We start from the raw sequence: 26114 nt of genomic DNA, 5'->3' as shown, positions 1-26114 counted from the left end.
ACAAATGTTCAAATTTGCATTTTGTCATCGACTTCGATCGTCCGCTCGACCGTCGCGGCCAAACCGGTTTCATCGGGTTTGTAACCAGTCGAAGCGGCACGTTTCCAGTCTTCTCCACCTTCAATGGAGTGAAACGTCTATTGCTGTTATAATCATGGACATTTTAGCTCGAAAGGAGTTATTACAAAGTCGATGAAGAAGATATAATTTACCATTCTGTAGTTCGATTGTGTTGTACTCATGTGTGCTGTAGATGCCAGCTGCAGGCGCTGAATTTACACAGGCATAAGGGGGGCGTTGTCAAAAGATTTTTTAAGGTTTTTAGATCAGGGTTTTCCTATGGATTACTAGTAAGAAAAAATCCAGTCTAAAAGGGGAATTAAGCTCAATTTAATCAATTTTTGGGCCATTGTTTTCTGTGAAATTTCTAGATCCTCGTATTAAAGCTTATAAATAACAAATTTTCCCAACTTTTCATAATGGCAATTCCAAGAACATGGCCTTATAACATGATAATTGTCGGTATCAAGTTAAGCTAAAACAAACGAGAAAGCTGGAATTAAGTAAACGCAGTTTTTTTGCAGTCCCCTATCGTAAAGAAACGTGAAAATAACTTGCCCAAGCTATCACAGGGCCCCATTTAAACCAGCCTTCTGAGCTGCAATGGGTTCACCCTGACAAATGCTTTAATAAAAAAAGTACTTCCGACAAGTTTTATTGTCTGATTTAATATATTATTAAGAGTAAGCTTAAGACAAGAAATATGGTTTCTGGTCGAAAGTGTGGTGGCCTGTTTATAGTCGAAAGAAATTAGGAAACTAAGATCTCGCGTCCTTATGAAAGAAACGCGTTTTTACTAAGTGAAATTCGTTTAGCCATGTTAGAAATTTTGGAAATAGGAAAATACATATTCAAGGAAATGGCTGTTGGACTCAAGTGGCTAAGAAAACCTGAGATCTTTCAAATAAACAATTTTTTTAGTTAAAAGGCGATTGTTAACGATGGAATCCCAGCGTAAAATAACAACTGAAATTTCGGAGGGAAAAAAGGAATTTTCCAAGGGCACGGAAAATTACTGGGGTGTGGCTAAGACAGACTGTCCAATAGGATCTGAATAGAATCATGTGAACGAAAAGTGATTGGGAAATGGTTGGATCAAAGCTCAACTGTTCGTTTTTGTGTTTGAGTTTCCATATTTTTCTCACTCATGGGCCCAAACAATCGCGGTAATTTTTTTTGACCAATTTCACTTTGAACGATGTTGAAAGTTGCCGTTGGCCGTTTGACCAGCTAGAACTCGCCTGCTTGACCGAAAAGATAACGCCCTTTTAGACTGTGTTTTGAAGACGAAAAAGAAAACCAGATGGGTAATTCTTGTTTTTCCCAATTTGAGGCAAGAAATTTAACTTTTTGGTCGAAAAAAGCGCTAAATTTTGAACTTAATAATCAGCGGAATTTTTATGCGCACTCGTACTCGGCCTCTTGCGCTCTGGTGACAGAAACAGTTTTGACAGACCCACTCTACCCTAGCGACAAAAAGTTCCTTCCCATGATCCAACACGGTAGTGTTAAAAGCATGTGCCGAGCGAGAATGTTTCGCAACTGGTTTATCTTGCATCATATTTTTGAACTTTTTACTGACTTGGTACTTTATGGGAGTCGGATGTCTTTAACTTGAATAGGTTCAGAAATAGGGAAACTTTAATAATGCATTGTATTTTACGTGGATCGGCAAGGGCAATCTTGTACAATTCGCACACGAGATCTTCGGTAATCGTGAGCATGAATGCTCGCTTTGTGGCAGATAGTTTTCCCATTCTTTACAGTAAATGTTCGCTACTTGGATTCGGTCCTTTACTTTGTCGTTTCTCTCATTCTGGCAAAGGTAAGATGATTATACCGAGGAAAGGACATTAAATCAATTGATAAGAAAAGAACATGCTCATCTTGCTAAGCGCATCATATAAGCTTAGTTTTTCTGAACTTTTGTCCACTCATTCTCGTTCGATCCAAAGCTTTCTTTCGCTTCTTTTTGTTTAATCAACTAAAACACTGTTAAAAAAAACTTGGTAACAATCTTTTGGTTTTAACTGGCTCCTATCCAGCTGTGTTGTTTATCAATATGTTTACGTATTGTACGCTTGTCTTCTCTAGGCGCTAAACGACTCGGCACGGCAGTAAGAAGCTATCTAGGAACTCTGCGATGGTTTAGCATCCCAGCAAGTGTTGGTTTCGCCTATGTGTGTTATCAGCAGTTCTGGCATATCAAGGAAAGAGAAGCGAGAAAACTCAAATCAGGAGAATCCTCCGAGCCGAGTCAATGGCAGGTGAGATTGCGTGATTTGTACGATGCGTCACGCAACATTCCGATTCCCTTATTTGACGTTTGTTTGCTTTGTTGGTTTCTGAAGGGAGGCATTTTTGCTTTCAGGTTGCCTTGTTCAAGAAGCTTCCAACAAGAGCATGTTCTCGTGCTTGGGGCAAGTTCTGCGATATGGATTTGCCACTGTGGCTACGTAAACCCGTCATTGGGACATTCTCCTGGTATTTCTCATGCAATGTTGCCGAAGCAATTGAAGAAGAAATTTTGAATTATCCAAGCGTTGGTGCTTTCTTTAGAAGACAACTTAAACCGGATGCTAGAAAGATCTGCGATGCCAGTTCAATTGTAAGTGCACAGTTTTCTCTGCTGCTAATTGATTGATCAATTAATAATAAATTATTATTAAACACGATCATCTCTTTTACCCCATAGTTATCTTGTAAAAAAAGTTCTATTGTTTTCAGGATCAGGGTGGTTGGTTTGCCTCCCACCCCCACCCCCCAAAAAGAAGTTATTTATATCACTCCTGTTAAGTTGCTCTTAAGTTGTTAAGAAGTTTTATTTTTGATTTTTGTTTGCGGCCCCCCTTGAAATTCAAGTTAAGCTTGGTTCTAAAATTTTGGTTTGTGGATCCTCTCTGCCTGGGAATTTCCAATAGCATTCCATGGGGTGGGTATCGATTTTTCTGAAACTGCACAATATCAGTAATAAATAAGAATAAATTAATTAATGATTATTTGATATGATCTTGATAGGTCAGTCCAGCTGATGGGCGTGTGCTTCATTTTGGCGTGGTGGAAAACGACATGGTGGAACAAGTCAAGGGAATAACTTATTCAATGAAAACCTTCCTTGGACCTGCTCAACCACCTGCTTCCACACTAAAGGAATTAGAGTCAAGTGACGATAAAAGGCTGTATCACTGTGTTATTTATCTGGGACCAGGTGACTACCACTCATTTCACTCGCCAAGTGAATGGAACGTCAAACTCAGGAGACATTTTCCAGGTTTGTTATTATTTATGTAATTTCAAGAGCTCAGTCTGCTTACATGACACTGTAATACTGGTCTGGACAGTGATTTGATGGGAAGTTGCTTCCTTGCGAAGAGTGAATAAAATAATCTTGGGAGGCTTGTAAATTCAAATGCTGGTTTCACATCTTATATTAGTAGTATCTCCCTGGTTTCCAGGGTTGTTATAATGTTTAAAAGTTTTGAAATTTTGAAATGTCTAGAAATGAACTAATGTCAAAAAACTTACTTCTGGTGCACTGATTGGTTTTTACAGGTGACCTGTTTTCAGTTCACCCAGGAATTGCGAGAATGATCACTGGTTTATTCAACCACAATGAACGTGTTGTCTTAAGTGGTACCTGGAAGCATGGCTTTTTCAGTTTCACTGCTGTGGGAGCTTACAATGTTGGATCTATCAACCTCAAGTTTGACGAGGTAAAGTAAATTATTGAGAATCTTTAAGGGCAGTTTCTGGAATGTCAAATGGGTAGGGTTTTTTCAATTCATTTCAAACTGGCAATCTCCTTGGTAGAGCAAAAAAAAAAAACACATGATGGCACAAGAAGACAATTCAGTATGATTTCAAATGGATATACAGGGTCGTTTATTATGTGGTGGAGAACTGAATAACAAAGTGGCAATTGATGACATTTTTCAATGACTTGTTCACAGTTTTTGTTTTAATTTTTTAGGTTAAAATTTGTCATCTTGTAAATTATAAATTCGGTGTATATTTTGACAGTTAAGTCTAGAGTGCAGTAACGTTTAAAAGTGACAAAAGCCACTTCTATGGTAGCATTTGGACAATTTCATGTAGAGCATGTCTGGTTAATAATATTATTAATAAAAACGTTATTTAATTAAGCAGTTGTTTGGGGGTTTCTAATGTAGCGTTTTTGTTGATTTTTACAGGATTTGAAAACCAATCGTGCAGAGAGTTATACCCCAGGTTCATTTGACGAGTTGGATTATGTTAACGACAAGAGTGAAGAAGTGTCCCTGACGAGAGGAGAAAGGATGGGCGCTTTTAACCTTGGTTCCACCATTGTGCTGATATTCGAGGCACCCAAAAACTTTGAATTTCATGTTCAACCAGGACAAAAACTAAATTATGGTGAAGCAGTGGGATCATCCAGAGAGGATGCAGAATAAATTTAATTTAGAGTAAATAGTTATAATAACAATTTTTTGTAGTGTAGCTATTGTGAGCAATGCATTCTGCTCTTAGGATGTCGCAATTTAAAACTTATTTCAAAGAGAGTTTTTTTCCATTTTTTTGGAAAGTAGTTCTTTGAACACAAGGATGTAAAACCAAGTTAGTTGTTAAGGTTATGTCTTGATTTGATATTGAAAAAATGTGTGAAAAATAGATTTTGGTTAGTGCTTCCATTAAAACCACTACGACTGCCACCAATGTCAAGTGTGCATTGGTTGGACATGTGCTTCTTCTTAGGGTCGGTCAGTTTTGGTTTGATTAGATCGTTACTGTTTTATTTCTCTCTTGAGAATTTAAGAAAAAAGTAATTTAGATGGTTTTCATGGGACTAATGATAAGCTAGCAAGGTTATCCTCACTAATTTTTGCAGGTGCTTCATTTCATGAAATTGGTGTAAGCAAATTTCTCAAGACTTTACTTTCACAATTCTAGATAGAGGGCTTCAGAAGTCTTAGATTTTTGGCCAAAAAAGGCTGTTATTGTTGCATTTTTTCCTGCATCATTGAAATTTAGCCCAGCAAAAATAAGTGACTACAAGGTGCCAGGGCTGTCTACTAACGATTATGGACAGCAAGTACTGTAAAGAAAACTAGCTTTTCAGCAGTTGAATCTTCAGGCAGAGGGAACGTTTTCTTTAGGTTATCACTGGCTTCTCTCCAGCTTAATGACAGCTCTGTTGTACTCAACAGCTTAATTGAATGTGGGGAAAAGGAGTGATTGTTAGTTTGTCGTTAATCAACTGACAAGTTACCAAAATAACATTTCTTGGTAAAGAGTACAATACAATATCAAGATTATCAAGGTGACCATTGGTCTGCAGTTGTCTCTGTTCGCATTTTGTTCCAAAACAAGAGCTCTTGATAACTTATTTGTTTTGAAACAAAATGAATGCCAAGTTACAGCAGAATTTACAAAAGAACCTCATGGCCAATGCAGACTGGTGATGGCCTTGTTTAATCTTAACAGAAAATTTGTGAAGTTTGTATAAAGAATATATGAAAAAATTATATTTATTGTATGTAATTCATTTAAAAGGGAAAAATTTATAAGTTTTATCTGTTGAGTACATGTTACATTCATAATGTTCACTTTATGAGAACATTTATTTTTTAAAAGAAAACAAAAAAAGAAAAAAAATTAAATGAGACATTTTCATCTCAAGATTGCCTTCAAAAGTGAATTTGCCATCCATGATAATCAGTTGTGGTGGGAAAAAATTGTCTCGCACTAAAGGAAATTCTTTAAAGTTGTATGAGGTCTCGAACAACAAAACATTGAAGTCTTGAAGAACTGTAATTATCATACTTTGACGCAACTCTACCAATAATCTTCATTCTGGGACCTGATTCAATATTCTGGTTTGTGCTCTGTTACCGTTGATAGTTTTTTGTTTCAGATTAATGCTGCAGTACCAAGTTGATAGTGTTGCAAAAGTGATTTTAAAACTCTTGTTATGCTATGTTGTGTGCATAGTTTAATGTTAGCTGTCTTTACTCTACTGAACTGTTACTGGAAAACTACTGCACAACACTGGACAGACATTCATTAAAAGATGTTGAATATTCTATCTTGTTGCTTCCTTTTTTTCATTTTTTTGTGAATAAGAAAATAAACACTGGCCATTCTTACCATTATTGTAACCCTTGCTTGTAACGACACCCAAGTCTATTCACAAAAGCACTCGTACTAACTAGAAGATGCAAAAGGACACCTTTCTCTCTCTACTTGCAGTCTTCATGAAAGTTACAGCGCGAAAAAAAAAGATAACAAGGGTATAATGCTTTGAAAATGGAAAGAAGACAATGAAAAATCCCTTGTGTGCTGATGTATGTCAGGACTGAACTGAATTTACAAGTACCAACTAACACTATTGTTTCTCGTGTCAGACTGGCAACAAAGTGCAAAAAATAGTGACTGGTTTTTTACCATCTTTAGCTTTATCCTAAAGTGAAACTTATTAAAATGGTTAATTTTGCGTTTCCTTGTCATTATAATGTAATTAAAAAATCAAAGAAGAAAAAAAACCTACAATTTCCTTTCAATATACACATAGCTCCAGCTTTGGTCATGACTGCATAAGTATTGCTGTAAAAATACAGGGAGCCACCTTAGAATATGACAAGAAAGCTTCCAAATTGTTTAGAACCTTCCATTAATATCTGTTTATTATCCCAACTAGTGTAAGTTAAAAGTCAATGAAAATGGAGCCAAGCAAACTATTAAAGTTCCTCACAAGCAGAGTACCACAACGAAAACATTCTGGGGTCAAGATCCATGAAGTCCTCTTGAGTTGAGATAAATCGTTCCTTTCCCACGGCCATAAACGGCGCAAAAATACCTTTGTATTAGCAGGCACCATACTAAAAACGTTTACTAACGGAAACTTGTGTGATATCAGAACCCGGTACTCTACATGGTCAATACGTATCAGCATACTATTCTCTTATCAAGCTCATTCAGCTTATCTGCAAAGCTTCAAGGATGTATATGGGTTTCAGTCAGCATTTAAGTTAAGTTGTTGAGAATACTGCTGACATCTGGAAAACCAACTGTATGATAAGAAAATTACGTAAACAGAGCTTGTGCTACAACTGTCGTGGGCTTCAATGGAAACAAACTTTCTTGAAAAACAATTTTTATTATAAGACACCTTAGTACAGGTGTACGTGGCATAATGGCTGTTTCCATTCTCCTTCATCACGGCAATTTTAAAATTTTGATGGAGGCCAGGTAAACAGACATTGACACTGCTGGAAATAAAACCTTAAAAATTACGAGTAAAAAAGCCAAATTTGAGAATCTTGTCTTGCAATGGTGTTTTTGACCTCTTTTCTTAGAAATGGTGAAATAAAACCTTAACTTAGCTACAAAATAATTCTGGAACAACGAGAGGAAAGAAATCAACTCAGTTCTTGAAAGGAACTTCTCGTGATCTGTTCTAGCACATTTTGGAAACAAAAATGCGAGAACTTGAAAAAAATTAGCCTTACATTTTTCAAGTTTCAATCCATTCCGACCTACACTGTCTCTGACTAGAGGCACTAATCGACAGTTTTGTTTCACTGGGATTATTTTCTTGTTTCTGTTGACAGACAAACGTTTTTGGGTTTTCAAATTACATCAAATTCTCGTGATACTTCCCTTTAAGTACTGAAAATAGAAGTTCGGGTGTTAATGGGAGAGTTCTTTCCGTCTTCATATGAACGTCAGTAAAAATTCATAAATTTACAGAACTATGATATCAGAATCTTCACTAATTATTTCAAAAGACAAGACTCTCAAATGTGGCCTTTTTACTCATTTCAAGGTGCTCTTTCCAGCAGAGTCAATGTTTTTTGTTATCTGGCCAAAACCACAATTTTAAAGGTCTATGGCAGGATACAATCAATCAATGTTCAAGATGCACTTGCACTGATTAAGATGATGGTTCCTTAATCTCTTCCTGTATATTGTGATGTTTGAGGACATCTTTGTAATGTGATGGATGCCGGTTGGCCTGAGCCTGATGCCAATCGGACCAAATATCAGATGATAGTTCTGCCAGACGTTTCCTGTTACTCATTTCTTTGTAACTCCTCTCCACGCGATCAGCTATCAATGCTGCAAGAAAAGTGAATGTTATGTCACAAGCAATGAATGTTTAAATTATGTCATTCTTTCTTTCTTTAAGTTTTCCTTTGTAAGATCTGAAAAAACCTCTCCATGAGTATCTAAAAAATTACTCCTCTACTGCACTATTCAACAAAGCACTATTAGTTTGTGTCATTACTTTCCCCACTGGAATTCCAATGTCACCTACCTTCTTTACAGTGAACAACAGTCAAGGTGACTTGACCTATAATTAGGAATTCAAAAACATCAGTCAAACTATGTATCCAACACAAGAGAGCATACTTCACAAAGATACACAACCGCTGAGATCTTTTGATAGTCTTAGCCTTATATTAATACACTTTGTTATTATTAACAACGATCATTTACATAAGGTCCATTTCCGCCTGCAAATAGCAGGTGCTAGTCGAGGCGGGCGGAGACAAGGGGTACAGCAGTCAGTGATAAATTACATAAATAAATAACATGAACAAACATAAATAAACAACATTTACAAAATCAACCACTTGTAACAAGTAAATTTAGCTGCAAAAATAAACTAAATAAGATTTTCAGTGTACTTTATAAATTAAACTGTGTGTCCATCCGATAGTTTGCTATTTTTTGAAACAGTATGAGTGATTCATCTTAATCGTCCTCGGCCTCTAATAACGAGAATAACATGTCACTGATATGTTTCTTGAAAGCTCTCTTGGGGAGTTGACAAAGTTTATCGCAAATGGTATTTTCAAATTAATATTAGCGATATTGTTATTTCGTCTTATGTGGTAACTTGTTTTGTGTTCCCACAGGATTAGTTTATCAAGTGAAATGGAAATAAACCTCATTCTAAAGTTAGTTTTTGGGAGCAAATTTGGACTACTGGATATCCTAATGAAACACAATGAAAGTATAGAAATCTAGGCTAATGAAGCTTAATCATGCTGGTAATTTTCTTTTCTTAAACTCAATGAATTCTTTAAGGGTTACACTGTCTAGCAGTCTTCTTCAGACAGCTCTTCCCTCTATTTTTCTTTCCCCCTGCTTCCTCACTGTATCAACACTACAAGCTATAAAATTATTGCGTTCAACGTAGGAAGAACGCTTCCTAATACGGATTTGAGTCGAGATTTTATGAGACTTGTCATGGATGGGTCGATGGATCTTGGGATGCACATCTGGCATCCCCCGCAGATTTTTTTGCAGGGGCAAATGACATCACAAAGGGAGAGAGAGCCTGGGATCAAGATTAGCAAAGGACAAAGAGCCTGGTGACATCAAACACACTCTTTAATCTACGATTATTACTATTTACAATTATTACTAGTCAGAGCATCAGTAATCGGAAGGTCTTAGGTTCAACTCCTGATATAGGAGCACTCAGATTTCCTTTTTCAAAGTATGCCTGTGTCATCACTGAATAATACATCATTGTCACAGGACAGATTCTTTTGTAGAGTTGAAATAATTAATCATCACTACTCACCATGAACTGATTTCAAGAGCTTTACTGCTCTCTGGTGATCAAGCCCCTCCAAACTCTAAAACACAATCAAGGAAAGAAGTCAGATGAAAGGAACCTTCTGTCCTCTCAGGGGAGGTGCTCCTTTGAATTTTTGGCAGGGATGTGCAGATCAGTTCTCTAAACCCTGACCTTATTTCAGACCAAAAATTAATATGTACCCTTTTTCAGATTTTGGTCTCCATGGCCATATGATATACAGCTGTTTCGACAAAGGTTGTCCAAAAGAGTGTAAAAGCGTATGTGAAAAAGCCAAAAGGTAGTCTGGTAAATACCCAATAAATTTCAATAAAAGCTCAGAATCCATAATGCCTCGTACAGCGAAGACTTGAGATGGCGGGCAATATGGATTCTGAGCATTTGTTGAAATTTATTGGGTATTTCCTAGACTGCCTTTCGGCATTGTCGCGTACACTTTTACGCTTTTTTTGGACAACCTTTGTCGAAACAGCTGTATAAAATCCATACCCATTTTTGTAAAATCCATACCCATTTTCAGACTTTCAGACCAAAATGGTTCAAAAAATCTTTACCCTATTTCAGTCCAAAATGGCTCAAAAACCATAGCCTTCGGTACCGCACATACCTATATAGCTCATATGAGGGAGTACTCCCACCCTCTCCCCCCCCCCCCCCCCCACCGAGCAAGTGACATTCTCCCACATTACGATAACTCGTTCATTGCGCATGTGCGCATTCATGAGTTAAAAAGGAAGGAATTTATAATAATTACATTATTTTGACCATACTTGGAAAAATGTTTGTGGAAAAGGTAACAAAACCGGTATGTAAACATATTTTGTACTTACTCTGTCATTCACTGCAAGAATCCTGTCGCCAACAGAAAGTCCTCCCTGCCTGCAAGATAAAAACTCACTTTCTCATATCTTCAAGTAACATGTCAAACACAAGGAAGAGTGTTTAATCAAATGATGATGTTTCATCCGATTTCTTAACACCAAGAAGTGGGTTGGTATTTAACAAGGTGCAGCTGAGTTTTTTTTAACCAACTTCAAAGTGTTTGGAAATCAGATTAAACATTTTCGAATGTTTGATACAGGTGTTCTCAAACCATTAATAATTCTTGGAGAAATTCAAAGCAAAAGTTCACCAAATTTTATGATAATTAAGATCATATTTCACTTGTTTATTTTTCACAGCTTAGAATGTGTAATAGACCCTTATCACTCGGCGGCCATGCTGAGTCTCAGGGGAATAAAAAGCTTAGTTTTTGCATGGAAGCCTCAGCCAGACAGGAATTCAGTGCAAGGCTTGCCATGCAAAAACAAAACTTTTTATTCTCCTGAAACTCAACATGGCCACCGGGTGAGAAGTGTCTATACCTTGTGACAGCTTCTCTTACAATTTTAATCCATACATACCTGTCTGCAACACCACCAGGTATAATGTGTGATATAAAGATGGGGGTGGTATAATGGAATACCATCCATTGTTCAGTCTTCTTTTTCTTCTTCTCTCCTCCTTTGATGTGAAAACCCAAGCTTTCTGATTCCTGTCCAAAACAACAACAACAACCTTGATGACCAAGAAGAAAGCAAGAGACTGTAAAACCAGTAGAGATCAAAAACATGTTTGACATAGGGTAACTGTCAAAAAAGCAGCATACTCTCCATTAAAGTGCTACTACGATCAAAACTTCATGTCACGTATGAAACAAACATACGTTCTTTACAGCTTATCCGATGTGGCTGTACCTGTCTTGGTCACTGAAATGAAGTTTGGGCCCCGCAAATTGAAAATATTGACCCTTGAAAAGTGGTGTTTTCGAGTCCGCCATTATAAATTTAAGTTCCAGTGAGCCCGCGGTATAAAAGTGATTGCAGTTGCGGTATTTTTATTCAAACCTATTGTGTTTTTGTCGTGACGTAATACTCTCAACTCGCTGATCGAGCGAGTACTGTAGTTCTCCTTCTGGCGACGAATTTCAGAGCTGTTTTGACCACAGAAAGCTCTCCTGGATCGTCTTTGCATGATATAGGCAATGGAAATGAAGAAGTCATTACTCTGTAGAGCTAGTTCCGTCTGAAGAAGGGGCAGCCGAATAAGTTCAGCAGCAAGCTCTTTTGCTACAAGAGGAGGAAGAGCAGACTTTGCTGAGTTGTTCATCTCTCGGGTAAGATATTAGAGATAGAGACTAATATTTAGATGTGTTATTTGCTTTATTAACAAAACAGGCAAGCTTTAAAAGTGTAGTGCCTGAGAATCCGCAACAATTTCAGTTGACTACTAGTCAGTTCATTCCCCGGAGGGAGGCTACCGGAGACTCAGTTGAATTGAAATCGAAGTCAAGTTTAGGTTTTTTAGCTTTACTTTCGAAAGTTTGCCTTGGTGTTAAATTAGAGTGCACAGTGAAGTTTCGGTTCGGAGCAAGCTTACTGTTTTTGCGCTTTCTTACCATGGAAAAAGAATATAAATTGTAGTGAAAAGCCCTGTACAATGGCTTGAATTTCAGCTGATCGTTCCCTTGTAATTGATGCTAAGTTTCCTCTTGGTTCAATATTTTCTCAGGTGCAAATGTTCAAATTGCTCCCTTGAGCGATTTACCAAGCCTGGAGAGTGCTGGTGCTGCATGGGCATCGTTGTATCCAGATTTGAATAAGCACAGTAATCAATAAACAAATAAATTTGCAAGGCAACAACAATTTGCAATGATTTGTTTTCTTCCCTTGCATCATCCTGAACAATGTAATAGTAACAGTCTTTTCTGTGTACATATATTTTTGTAAGGTGCCCTACATCAGGTTAAACACCACTGCACTAGATGCTTTAAACTACTGAAGAAATGACTAGCTTTATAAATGAAAATTTATTAACATGCTTTCTGGTAACAAATGAGGCAAATGAGGGGAGGAAAAGTAGGAATTTTGCAAATATACATTGAAAACAATATTCTTGGGAGTTAAAGTTTGTGATTCAGGTATTCATTGAAATTTTTTTGCTTATTCTAATGAAGGGTCAAATCAACCTAACAACAAACATCCTTTGTCCTACATGTCTAAGGGCAAACCCCCAAGCAAGTCTTGATGAGTTTCATACACTGTTGCTGTGGTAACAGTTCTTGATACTTTCACTTTTGGTGCAGTGAGAGTTGGGCAAATGCATGCTACCAAAAATGTAGTAAAGTTGAGACTGTTGTGAGCCACCTTTGATTTTTTTCTCAAATGTAGATTCAATTTCATTTGTACAACAACAAATTTATTGGTGAAACAAGATTCTGGCCCTCTTTTTCAAACGAACATAAAAATAAAATTATTAATGAGAATGATAATTATTCTAGAAAGTGACGCAGGCATACTCGGAAAAAGAGAAATCCGAGTGCTCCTATCAGGAGTCGAACCTAAGACCTTCCGATTACTAGTTCGGATGCTCTACCACTGAGCTTCAGGAGACTCGTGGGAGCTAAGGCCATTAAACTAGGTTCATGGGACAAACATCCTGCATACTGCTAGGATTTGAATGTCAAACGTGTGGTATATGAAAGAAATGTGATGGTATATTTCCAGCCTGGTGAATGAATGAGAATGATGATTATTCTAGAAAGTGACGCAGGCATACTCGGAAAAAGAGAAATCCGAGTGCTCCTATCAGGAGTCGAACCTAAGACCTTCCGCATGAACCTAGTTTAATGGCCTTAGCTCCCACGAGTCTCCTGTAGCTCAGTGGTAGAGCATCCGAACTAGTAATCGGAAGGTCTTAGGTTCGACTCCTGATAGGAGCACTCGGATTTCTCTTTTTCCGAGTATGCCTGCGTCACTTTCTAGAATAATCATCATTCTCATTCATTCACCAGGCTGGAAATATACCATCACATTTCTTTCATATACCACACGTTTGACATTCAAATCCTAGCAGTATGCAGGATGTTTGTCCCATGAACCTAGTTTAATGGCCTTAGCTCCCACGAGTCTCCTGTAGCTCAGTGGTAGAGCATCCGAACTGGTAATCGGAAGGTCTTAGGTTCGACTCCTGATAGGAGCACTCGGATTTCTCTTTTTCCAAGTATGCCTGCGTCACTTTCTAGAATAATCATCATTCTCATTCATTCACCAGGCTGGAAATATGTACCATCACATTTCTTTCATATACCACACGTTTGACATTCAAATCCTAGCAGTATGCAGGATGTTTGTCCCATGAACCTAGTTTAATGGCCTTAGCTCCCACGAGTCTCCTGTAGCTCAGTGGTAGAGCATCCGAACTAGTAATCGGAAGGTCTTAGGTTCGACTCCTGATAGGAGCACTCGGATTTCTCTTTTTCCGAGTATGCCTGCGTCACTTTCTAGAATAATCATCATTCTCATTCATTCACCAGGCTGGAAATATACCATCACATTTCTTTCATATACCACACGTTTGACATTCAAATCCTAGCAGTATGCAGGATGTTTGTCCCATGAACCTAGTTTAATGGCCTTAGCTCCCACGAGTCTCCTGTATCTCAGTGGTAGAGCATCCGAACTAGTAATCGGAAGGTCTTAGGTTCGACTCCTGATAGGAGCACTCGGATTTCTCTTTTTCCGAGTATGCCTGCGTCACTTTCTAGAATAATCATCATTCTCATTCATTCACCAGGCTGGAAATATACCATCACATTTCTTTCATATACCACACGTTTGACATTCAAATCCTAGCAGTATGCAGGATGTTTGTCTCATGAACCTAGTTTAATGGCCTTAGCTCCCACGAGTCTCCTGTAGCTCAGTGGTAGAGCATCCGAACTAGTAATCGGAAGGTCTTAGGTTCGACTCCTGATAGGAGCACTCGGATTTCTCTTTTTCCGAGTATGCCTGCGTCACTTTCTAGAATAATCATCATTCTCATTCATTCACCAGGCTGGAAATATACCATCACATTTCTTTCATATACCACACGTTTGACATTCAAATCCTAGCAGTATGCAGGATGTTTGTCCCATGAACCTAGTTTAATGGCCTTAGCTCCCACGAGTCTCCTGTAGCTCAGTGGTAGAGCATCCAAACTAGTAATCGGAAGGTCTTAGGTTCGACTCCTGATAGGAGCACTCGGATTTCTCTTTTTCCGAGTATGCCTGCGTCACTTTCTAGAATAATCATCATTCTCATTCATTCACCAGGCTGGAAATATACCATCACATTTCTTTCAAAATTATTAATGTACCGCAGACAATGAACCATAAACCTTATTCCAAAATAGCTACCATATTAATATTCTTTTCTTTATATTCAAATTAGTATTTCTTTAAAACCACACCAAAAGAGAAAACATTTGAATTCTGGTTGCTATACATGGCTCAGGAATGTCTGTGCTTCAGTTCCCTATTAGCAGGGAGCAGGGGGCGGGAGGGGGGGGGGGGAGGAGGTGGAGGGTCATGAAAAAATAAGCAGTGAAAAACAGAGGGTCACATAAATTTATGCTCTTGTGATCATAATTTATAGTATGACAGGAAGAGCGAGTCATATATAAAAGGCAAAATAAAATTTGTTAAAGTGCTACAATGATCAAAATTTTACCTCTTGAATTTTAAGGTTTATCACATAGCATTCTCGGAAAGATTAAAAACGCCGTTTACCGTTTCTAAATATCTGCATTGGTTCCGGAGATATTTAAGTTTGAAAAATGTGTAAAATATGTAAATGAGATGACTGATGACGTCATATTCTCAACTCAATATAACATCAAGTATATAAATAGAGCTATCTCAATCAATTTACAGCAGAGACCATTGAAACCTACCAGGCTAATAGTTCTAAAGGCAATACACCTACAGCTATAAAAAATTTGGTTCCCATGGCAACTCACTCTTTTCCAGTCCCCTCCAACCTGATTTCAATATTTTAGTGATTTTCAGCTTGAAAAATATTAACAAGCCCACGAACTCGACCTAACATATTTATACGCTTGCTGGATCATGCAGATGAGGCACCATTGGCAAATATCAAAATAGAACGCCAAAGGTGGCCAGCAAAGCTTTAAGTATCAGGGAGGACTGGAACCCAGTATGTTGCCATGGTAACAAAACTGATAGGCTCATATTGTGGAGCGCACCTAGAACAATGTAACTGCAAAGAATCAAGCATTTCTGATACAAATTGGCTGAGATATCTTTTTTCATAATACTTGATCAAAATTCGGTTGAGTTTATGACGTCATCACTTGGCTAATTTGCATATTTTAAAAACTTGAATATCTCCGGAACAAAAAGAGATATTTGAAAATAGTAAACAGCATTCTTCTTCACGTACAGACTACTTGTTTATGTTTTAAAATGACTCAGATTAGAATGACGTGAATTTCGTCATAGTAGCACTTTAATTTAAGTTATTATTTAACAAAAGCAAGACAAGTTTTAAGTATTAAAGTATTAATGTAAAGGAAATGTCTAGCATAATGGAGTTACATGATGTCAATGGGCTCTATAGATGATTTGAATTATGTTGGGGTAAAATGGTTCCAGTAAGTAACTTACAGTTTGCCTCCATTCTTGTTTTCTTTTTCTGGTATTTGAGCTACATTGTACTACCTGTTCAGGGGGAGGGTCATGAAATTTCATTTGCATCGCTATGGAGGGTCACATCATTTTCATTGCTCAATTTAAAATCTCCACCTCACTCCCTCCCTCCCCACTAATTTCTGACCAGTCCCTAAAACAGAAGCCTATGTAATGGAAAGAGTTACAAATTGGAGGCATGATGAATGGAGAGAAAAGAGTTTTTTTATTAATTCTATTTGTCAACTGCTGGTTGAGGACAAAAGATCAAGAAAAGCCCTTGAGGAAGGTCAGTGCTCTTCAACTGCTAGTTAAGGAGGAGCACTGTCCTTTTCTTGGCTGTCCATATTTTTCACATGTTGTGCTCTTCAAGGCTTGTTTTGGCCTGTATTTAATAGTAAGAGCTGGGTTTTGAAGTTGCTGCAACTCAGCGTCTGAAAAATAAATCAAAAATTTAAAATACATTACCAATTGAACCTAATTGATAAGAAACAACTGAATGTGAGGTTTTCTTAAAACCTTCCTTAAACCAAAAATTCAAATTATTTCTTCAAGAAAATACTTAAAAGAAAGAAGGAACCCTTTTGTAAACGCCAAAGACCACCTTATCCAAAGCTGAGTGAAAATGGATAATTAAACTTGTTTTCTTCGCGTTTGTTTGCACAGTTTTTGCCACAAGCTTTATTTGCACAAGCAAAGTAAACACAAGCTTATTCTTATCGCACTGAGATGTTTTGGAAATGCTTCGGACGGAAAAGCTAGTTCCGGGAGCTAGTTGCACTTACATTATTAACTCGTTCAATCAAAGTTTAGTACTTTAGAAACGCAATATAAAATGTGTATAAAAATTTGTGACTGCTATTTGTATGGGTGCTGAACAAGGTATCGAGGAATCACCAAAGATAAAAGCAATATTCACACATTTCGCCCACTCATGACATAAGCTTACCTTTTGCTGCTCCTTCTCCTTCAGAGATTTTTTTCAGGTTCACGACCTCCTGATCGCTTACCCTTTTCAAAAGATCCAGGTTTAATTTGTGTTCACTGACTTGGGTGGAATGCCCGAGTGTCCCTCGAACTAAACCGAGAAAATAGCAAAACGTGCAAGACAACAAACTGGATTCACACATCTCTCGTTCTGTCAGCCGGACTCGCATGCAGCGCAATTCCTGCCGCTCGATTAGAGCAGTTGCTATACCACTGAACAACACAGCGACTTCCCACCATTGAAAGAACGAAACATTTTTCGAAAAACGTGTTCGAAACCGTATGAGAATTTAGCCTCGTAGGGCTCGCCCGCGCCTTCGAGTTGAGAGTTTGACGTCACTTGTTTTTGCCGGGTGACCCGGCCTCTGTTGTCCTTGGACACGGTAAAGACTTGTTTCCATACCTCAAACTGCCCTTGGACATTGACACCATCTGCCTTTGGTAACCAGGCCGCAGGAACATGGCGGTTCAATGGCGGATGAAAATTCGTGGAGTTTGAGCGCCAAAAAATCGCACTTTCCTTCATCTTATGAGGATATAACTTGGAAACCATGTACTTTAGGACATAAACTACCAATCAACCTCAAATAAAAGGTATTCGACAATTTGATCGTAGTAGCACTTTAATGTGGGAATCAAAGAATTCACACAGTCAACAATCAGTTACTTTTTACTTGTCATAAAAGAAAGCCACCCATTTTGAGTGAGTCACAAAATTAATGTCAAACTTCATCCTGCCATTTTGTTTGGATAAAGTGTAAAGTTATGAGTCCTGCCACCATCCTTCAGCTGGTAACCTCAGTTCCTTAGGGTCCCAGGAGTTTTTTTTGTTTTGTTTTGTTTCGTTCTAATATTTTTCGTTGGAAAGGGGTGTGGGGGCAGATGAGGACACAACTTGGGACTTGGGACTTACTACTATTACAGTTGATCATCCTGAGTTCTAATTTACTTCCCAAGCCTAGTGGTTTTCTCAGTGACAATGAGATTTGCTATTTCCTGGGGAGCGACATACAACCCTCCCTCCCTCCAATACTAGACACACCCCTCCCCTAATATTTAACTAATAGCACAGTCCTGGATATGAGCGACAGGAGATCATCTTACCTTGTCCAGCTCCACTACCCTCTGTTCATTAACTACTAAACCAAGATCAATGTTTGCCTCCAGAGCAAATTCATCATCATCAACTGCCAGCTGGAAGTTGTTGAATGCATCAGCGTAATGAGTTATGAGAGCCTTCTGACAGGCCTGCGATGAAATTCAATAGAAAACAAACATTTAATATAAAATACACTATGTATTGGTATTTAGAGCACCTAAAGACCCAGAAGGTTAATTGGAGAAGTATGTGCAGCCTTAACCACATCACTAATACTTATTAATCTAATGACTCTTTAGTTCAATTGTAAGATTTTTATTCAGTGGTAAACAGTAGTATTAATTCAACTTGGAGTTAATTTTGTGATGATCAAAATGACAACATACCTTTTTCTCTGCCAAGGTTAAACTGTGAGAGACCTCTAAAGAATGCAAAATAGAGATAAATGTAAATATCAGTACATAGTTGCCCCACATTTGCCTTTAACTAATTGAAGAGAATGTTAAAACCTATGTAATGATTACATAGGAAATCCATCTTTTTTAAAATCCACAAATTCTTGTAATAAAATAACCCAAGCTTATTTATTAGAGGCTTGCAGAAACAAGGGGTTCAGTGGAAACTGGGCCTTCAAATCCAACATTCTCAGCAGTAGCTATGGCTGACAGCTGTTGTTTATTTGATTGAGATAAATTGGCTTTTAAGTTTGCCTATAAAGTAAAACCAACTCAAGCAAAGCATAAATGATTTAATTTGTTCTGTTTTCAACTGGAAATTCAGGAATCAGCCAAGTATCAAGAACTTTATTTCTTACACGATTTTCAAGTCTGGGCCCACTTGTTTTCGACAGCCGATTCACACTAATCCTTGATTAAAAGTTAACCAAGACTTTCACCTAACTCCTAAAATATGTTTCTAAAAGTGAATTTAAGTTAAAGAATAGTCTACATCAAAACTGAGGGACAAAACTCCTTAGGCAGAATCTTTATTGATTAGTAATAAAACTTGAATCAGAGTTCACATTAACCCAGGATTAGAACAACTCAGCTCAGATGGCAACCAAGGAGTAACAAACAATACCTTGAGCTAGAACTTGATTTTCCTCTCCGTGTAAAACACTAACAGAATAGATGAATGGATTATCCGTATGAAGATTTGATTTGCTCTTCCTTGAGTAATCAAGTCTAGGAACAAAAAAATCCTTTATTGACATATTTTCTTAGTTTTCACGTATCAAAATGGAATTAACTCTTTCACCCTCAGAGATGACCTAGTTCTAAGTTTTGAGTCTGTGGATAAAATCCTAAAGTGTGACCATTCAAATGAAAGCTACTAAGCAGTACTTTCCTGTGGAGCTGTTTATCATACTGCTTAAGGTAGTTCTACCTTTTGAGTCTGTAGATGAAATCATAAAGTGTGACCATTCAAATGAAAGATAGTTCAGTACCTTTCTGTGGTGCTGTTTATTAAGCAAGACCAGGTGGTTCTAAATTTTGAGGCTGAGGATGTACTCCCAATGCATAATTTTTCAATTAAAAGCTGATAAACAGCCCAAGCATGCGGCTGTGTCTATAAGTAGGACGGGACCCAAGGACAGGCACGCAATGTAGTTAAAACTAGATTTGAAAAGAAAATTCAATATGCACTGTTTTTGTATGGGTAAGTTTACACGTTGAAAACTAGGCTTAGGGATGAAAATAGCTAGTCTGACATAAACTTGCGAAATCTTGCGTCAGTGAATTCTTGAAGCAGTTAAATTGAAACAAATACCCATGTAAACACAGTGCAAATTAATATTTTTCCAAATTTGTCTTTAACTACATCGGTACATTTTCTTTACATCCCCAATTTCGCATCCCTGCATCCCACATCTCACCCAAAATCTTGCCTACATCCCCAAACTCGTCTCCCTGCATCCCCAACCCCAAGTCCCCATCCCACTTTTAGGCACAGCCCAAGCAAGCCACACAAACCTTGTCAAAACAAATAAATGTCCTAATTTATCTGATATTGACTGCAGGATGAACTTTGGATGTTGTAGCTTTACCAGCTCTTCAATCTCACTTTTTGTCAGGTCAGGTATAAGATGTGACTTTACAAATGCATCTGCTTTCTCGGGACCCTGATCAGCAACACCAAAAAAAATACATGTAAGAAGAAAATACATACACAAGAAATAAAAAGTCAATAGTAATATTCTTGGTTAGGATCGATTTCATTAATAATTTGTTTCAATAATCTGCTTTTCAAAAAAGAATGCAAAATTCATTTCATTTAAAGACAATCAACCTGAAGCCAAATTTTACATTCAAATTGGATTAATGCATTGGGTCAGGCATCAAACAGGAAAAATCTTGACAGGTTTCCTAATCTGCCTAATCACTTCAATCCAACAGTAATCTCAATTTTTTAATTTTCCTTTTTTTTAAGCTTTTTCCTTCACTTCCACTTTTTTCAAGCGCATAAGAAGACAAACATGCTAGGCAGAGTATTTTAGAATTCTGAAAGGGGTGAAAGTAGCTAGTTAGGCAGAGGAAGCATAAGAAAAATAATAATAAAAATAATAATAATAATAATAATAATAATAATAATAATTATAGTAATAATTTTTTGCATTGGGAGCCGAGGTCTAGATGGGTTTAAGTTTATTTCTTTTACAGTCAATCCGCGTCATGGATGACCAGTATTTCTGAGAATGAAATGAACATTTGGATTCCTCTTTGTAATGTCTGGCATTTGAATGGAATGTTTAACATTTCTCTGGAAATCTTTGGACCAAAAAAGACACATTAACTGAAAAAAAGATCCAAAATACTTGGGGAACATTGTTGTTATTCTTGTAATACTTAATTCTGTAATGGAAAGAAAAATTTATAGCTTTACACCATCAATAAACTAGGGAAATTACTATGGAAACTCAGAAATCTCATTGACGATGTTTATAACTGACACGTAAATTTCAAAACTCCGTTCAAATTTCAAAAGTACCAGTCATGCGTGACGTGGATTGACTGCAATACAATTCCATGGTGAACGCAGCAATTAATCTTAAGTTTTGAGAGGTCACTGTATCAGGCAAATAAAAAATTAAATTTCTTCAAATACTGTTATAAATTATTGATCCAAATGAAAGTATGTATAAATATGCAATCAACCAACCTCATGGGTGTAAACTGCTCCCACAAAAGCTAGGACAGCTTGGCGCAGCATTAGTTCCAGGGGTTGTCTCTAAAAGAAGTAGAGTAGACAGTTGAGGTCCAGAGACATGCATTTACACTGAACAATTACCTGTATAGTTGTTAATATTTCAGTGCAGATTCAAACCAACTTTGTACCTAACTCTGTACTTAATAGAGGTTTCTATTGAGATATGTCATTAAACAAGTTTGATTTTATCCAGATGGTTTGGAAACACCACTTAATTTGGACAATGTGTCACACTAAAGAAATTATGAGTGCAAAGTCAATTTAAGGAGTCAGCACTCTTTTACCACACAGCGCCTCCACACCATCCGTACTCGCAATAGTTTTATCTATCACTATGTCCATAAAGCAATGATGTGATATTGTTCTCTTAATTATATATTTTGTCCTTTTACATTTTAAATTCTTGATTTATAGTTTTTTAGCTTAGTATTGTGATTCATTCTTATATCTTTTATTGTAACTCAGACGTAATTCAGCCTGTGGCTGCAAGGTTTCTGATTAATAAACTATCTATCTAAAATGGCACTTTATAACTAACTCACTGAGAAGAGAGTTATTTCTTTTATTTTCCACTCCAGGGCTTTCACCAATACATGATCCTCTAACAGACCTGTCTGTACATCCCTGTAACAAATACAAGATAGCTTCAACAACGTGAACCATAGAGTTCTAAAGTGTGATGTCATAAATATTTGAATTTTTGAAAATATGGGATTTGTTAGTATATTCGGAAAGAGCATGATGAAAAATGCCTACTTGCCAAATATCAGCATCTTATTGCAATTTGGGAGCGAGATATTAGCTCTGTTATGCCGTGATAACTCCATACAAATCCTTCTAATTTTGTGTCAGTTCTTAATGTTTGGAACTTAATGCTCTAAGGGTGCTAGTAACATTACACACCATCAAAATAACAGATGAGCCAACAAATCTGGCACGTGTCACAAATGAATACATGGAAAATAAGGGCTGAAGATTGATTAGACTCACCAGATCTCTCTTGCCGTCAATTCAGGGAAATTGTGGTACAGATGTTCTGTAACACATTTTCTCATAGCTTGTGCACCTAAACAAATTGTCAAAAGACATCTTTTCAGACAATAGCTCACACTACCAGAAACAAGTATAATCCTGTATTTCTTAATCGGTTCAGAGTAAAGGTTGACTGTCGGACCAGGGACATGCTAAGATTTGACTAATAATTACATCAACAGGTAGGTAATCATTGTTTGTACAAGATATCTCCATCGGAAGGGGTACTCCTATAATGGACTATACAGGAAGGCTCTGCCCAAAGGGGTACCTTTTTCAGGCTGGAGGTATATAAAGGCTGATTTATCGCCATGCGATTTCTGGAGCACACGCTGCTCGCATCATGCAAAACTCTGCCCACAACTCTCGTCACTCAACATTGCCTAAACCTTCCTACGACATTTTTTGTGACGTACACAACAGTCGTAAGCAAGTTGTAGATTTGATTTACACAAAAAAATTCTTGTTGTAAGCCTGTCGTAAGCTTGATCCATGCAACAAAGTCATAGCGTGTAAATTGCCCTTAAAAAGGTAGGGATTTCAAAAGCTTTAGTATAGAAAAGGGCAGGAAAATTGTCATTTATGTATTTTAAGGAGCCTTCAAAATATCTCGAAAAAAAAATGTAGTTTTTCTACTGTGGGTATGTAAAAGGGGTACCATTTTCTATAGAAGGTAAATAAAAGGGTTACATTTTCTATATAAAGGGTGTGGGTTCGGACCTCGGGCAGAGCCTGCTTTTACCCTCCTCCACAAGGGACGGGGATATTTCCTAGAGATGGGATAATTACATTTGGGAATCATAATAATAAAAACAGTGACATGACTAGCACAAAAACACGTAACAAATTTGCAAACCCTTTATCTAAAATACTTGATATTGGTTAACTGAAAGAGAATACCAACCAATACCCTTGTGTACCTATAGGTCAGTTATTAAAAGACAGTTTAGACGGTGTTTAACAAAACCATGTTCTAAGTCATTTTCAATTTTTCCAACATATTGTCTGCTTCTGACAGTAGCAAGAAGGCTAAGTTACATCCCAGACTAAAAAACTATTTATTTACTTAAATAACCACGTATAAACAGATTTGGAGTCCCACTGATTGTATTAAGCCAGGACCTAAGTTAGACTCTGTTTAAAGTGCCCATAACTCCCAAAATTCTTTTCGCTTGAATAAATCTTTGCACCTGTTCGAAACGCATTGAGCCTTTTTGCGCCTTTTTTCTACTAAATCTTGACTTTTTATAAGCTGTAAAAGTTACAAAATCTAGCCATTATCTGTCCCATGACCGAGTTAGTAAGGAGCATGGGTCTATTCCTTACATGATGTCACAAACTGCTTTGCATGCATTTTCACAAAGACTTAATACAATGCAAATCAGTTTGTGACGTCAAGTAAGCAATAGACCCATGTCTCTTACTAGCTCGGTCATGCATGCTTTGCATGCATTTTCACAAAGACTTAATACAATGCAAATCAGTTTGTGATGTCAAGTAAGGAATAGAGCCATGCCCCTTACTAGCTCTGTCATGGGACAGATGATGGCTAGATTTCGTAACTTTTAAAGCCTATAAAAAGTCAAGATTTGGTTGAAAAAAGGCGCAAAAAGGCTCAATGCGTTTCAAACAGGTGAAAGATTTATTTAACCGAAAAAAATTTTTGGGGTTATGTGCACTTTAAATAACTGGCTCTATGTGTTTGAGTTCACAAAATCAATATGAAATTGCAATCCCAAATACTATGTTCAACCTTCATAACCCACCAAAACTGTGATATAATTTTGTCCTTTTTGCACAGAGCTCTCAATGTCCAAACTGATGAGCCAACAAAATTTAACAACTTTACCTAGAAATGCCAGCTTTTCATTGCATTCAAAGGATCCTGACAGGTTGCCTGTATTTGCTAAGAGGTAAGACTCGTGGATGAATGGAGCAAAGAGATGCTTTCTATCTTGTATATTGATATCCAGTTGGCTGCAAAATTTCTCAACATTTTTCCTGAAACCTGTTGAAATATAATTATAATAATGAAAAATACTTGACATGTGATAAACAGTAAAAATATGTTCTTATAGGCCTCTTGCATCTTCTAACAGTTCAATTTGTATTTTGTGCAGCAAAAGGCCTTATCATGGTTTTCGACGCCATTTTGACGGGTAGGCAAACAGGCTTGAAATAACAGTGTTTGTATGGAAATCCAATGTCAAATAATTTTCATAAAACATTGCTTCTGAAAAATTCATGAATTGGAAACTTTTGGCACTAGGAAAAGGATTTAAAGAACAAAATTGGAGGGATGTAGCTGTGACAGAAAGCGTCCAGTCGTGTTTTGAACTTTCCATACCTTTCCCTGTATTTTTTCCCGCAAACTGTTTTTAGTAGCAGCTCACAGCTGGTTCGCTATACAGACAATTGTATCGAAAGTTCAAAACACGACTGGACACTTTCTGTCACAGCTACATCCCTCCAATTTTGTTCTTAAAATCCTTTTCCTAGTGCCAAAAGTTTCCAGTTCATGAATTTTTCAGAAGCGGTGTTTTATGAAAATTATTTGACATCGGATTTCCATACAAACACTGTTATTTCAAGCCTATTTGCCTACCCGTCAAAATGGCGTCGAAAACCGTGATAAGGCCTATTCTCACCATTTCATGGAGAGAGGGGAGCTTACAGAGTAAATTAATAAAGTGGTTACCATAACTCAATCATGAGTATTCCAAACCGTACAGTATTATTTTCTTCACAATATTTTTTGTTTCTCCAAAGAATGGCATTTTTTTTTATCTAATTACTTTTGAGAATCTTTTCTGTCTCATGGTACTGCATTTTAACTTCCTGCATGGTATTCTTAGATTTCATTATAATTTTAAACCTTTCCTTTAACACACCTGGGTTGTCCAGAAGAGTTTTTTTATCTGGAATTTCCTAGCAAAAAGATAGAAGAAAAACAAATGTTATGTCCAAGAATGAAAATATTGCAATTCGTTATCAAAATTTGCATTAACTGTAATCAAGTGTAAACACAACAATGGGCCCTTTACAGCTAACGGTCACATGGTACAAAATCCACCATGCTGGAACATAAGTTATGCACTGGGACATCCAAAACAAAGAAAAATCAAATTTGACTAGATGAAGTCACTTTATTTTGGATGTCCCAGTCTGTAGGTTGCATTCCAGCATGGTGGATTTTGTACCATGTGACCGTTAGCTCGAGCTGCAAAGGGCTCATTGTGTTCACTCTAAGTGTCTTGATTACTTACTGGTTTGAGAGATTGATAAACAAACCCACAGGCTAGAATCCACCTACCAAATCTCTATTGCCCCGTGTGGAATACCATGATATTCCCGTTTTCGTTGCAGCCGCCGTTTCCTTGTATCTGTGAGTTCGTGTCTTTCCACAAGCAATACATGTTGAAGTTGATGAAAGACGTACAAGCGATTTACCAGCTAAGTCACTTGAAAGTCTCTCCAGAAAAGATCTCCTCAAAATTGGTACAAATGTTCTTGTTTGTAGTACTAAACGGCTCATTCTAAAAAACTAGAGGAACGCGTTCCGAAAATCTTTGGATTTGAGCTGTCAATGCTAGGCTCAAAATTTGGCAACAAAAAGCCCTTATTTTGACAGTTCA

General features: G+C 37.3%; 3 protein-coding genes across 5 annotated transcripts in view; 1 reads left to right on the top strand and 2 right to left on the bottom strand.

The window, feature by feature from the left end:
• LOC146452689 (phosphatidylserine decarboxylase proenzyme, mitochondrial-like) overlaps positions 1-6121 on the top strand; it is a 9660-nt gene extending 3539 nt beyond the window's left edge. For 2 of the 3 annotated variants that reach the window (XM_085097614.1, XM_085097615.1), the window contains exons 2-6: positions 2155-2327; positions 2432-2668; positions 3079-3331; positions 3613-3773; positions 4251-6121. In XM_085097614.1, coding sequence (XP_084953740.1) covers positions 2155-2327; positions 2432-2668; positions 3079-3331; positions 3613-3773; positions 4251-4490 — 1064 coding nt within the window. In that variant the 3' untranslated portion in view covers positions 4491-6121. Of the gene's footprint in view, positions 1-1584; positions 1886-2154; positions 2328-2431; positions 2669-3078; positions 3332-3612; positions 3774-4250 lie in introns of those variants that run through there. The other variant, XM_085097616.1, reaches the window with a different exon arrangement.
• On the bottom strand, positions 5435-26014 carry LOC146452687 (uncharacterized). The gene is made up of 15 exons (XM_085097612.1): positions 25793-26014; positions 25371-25407; positions 24329-24487; positions 22438-22513; positions 21990-22071; positions 21400-21468; positions 20214-20362; positions 19321-19424; positions 18627-18661; positions 18246-18389; positions 11050-11180; positions 10477-10525; positions 9632-9686; positions 8354-8389; positions 5435-8154 (listed from the first exon to the last, which is right to left on the bottom strand). Exons 1-15 carry the CDS (start codon positions 26012-26014, stop codon positions 7970-7972), a joined length of 1533 nt encoding a protein of 510 aa, XP_084953738.1. The 3' UTR covers positions 5435-7969.
• Positions 15982-17440, bottom strand: LOC146452688 (uncharacterized). The gene is made up of 2 exons (XM_085097621.1): positions 17104-17440; positions 15982-16588 (listed from the first exon to the last, which is right to left on the bottom strand). The coding sequence occupies exons 1-2, from the start codon at positions 17309-17311 to the stop codon at positions 16455-16457; spliced, it is 342 nt and encodes a 113-aa protein (XP_084953747.1). The 5' UTR covers positions 17312-17440; the 3' UTR covers positions 15982-16454.
• Positions 26015-26114: the final 100 nt, after the last annotated feature.

The sequence above is a fragment of the Pavona decussata genome, unplaced genomic scaffold, assembly GCF_977016875.1.
Source record: "Pavona decussata unplaced genomic scaffold, jaPavDecu1.1 SCAFFOLD_366, whole genome shotgun sequence".
Classification (NCBI taxonomy): domain Eukaryota; kingdom Metazoa; phylum Cnidaria; class Anthozoa; order Scleractinia; family Agariciidae; genus Pavona; species Pavona decussata.
This window is presented reverse-complemented; position numbering and strand designations above follow the sequence as displayed.

What these genes read in the sequence shown, in the direction of transcription:
- LOC146452688 (XM_085097621.1), bottom strand. Translation starts at nt 17,311, where the DNA reads ATGCGAGTCCGGCTGACAGAACGAGAGATGTGTGAATCCAGTTTGTTG. An exon ending in AGGAGAAGGAGCAGCAAAAG is followed by an intron (nt 16,589 to 17,103) that starts GTAAGCTTATGT and finishes TTTATTTTTCAG; the next exon opens with ACGCTGAGTTGCAGCAACTT.
- LOC146452687 (XM_085097612.1), bottom strand. Translation starts at nt 26,014, where the DNA reads ATGAGCCGTTTAGTACTACAAACAAGAACATTTGTACCAATTTTGAGG. An exon ending in CATTTATTTGTTTTGACAAG is followed by an intron (nt 19,425 to 20,213) that starts GTTTGTGTGGCT and finishes TTTTGTTCCTAG; the next exon opens with ACTTGATTACTCAAGGAAGA. An exon ending in TAACCTTGGCAGAGAAAAAG is followed by an intron (nt 18,390 to 18,626) that starts GTATGTTGTCAT and finishes ATTTCATCGCAG; the next exon opens with GCCTGTCAGAAGGCTCTCAT.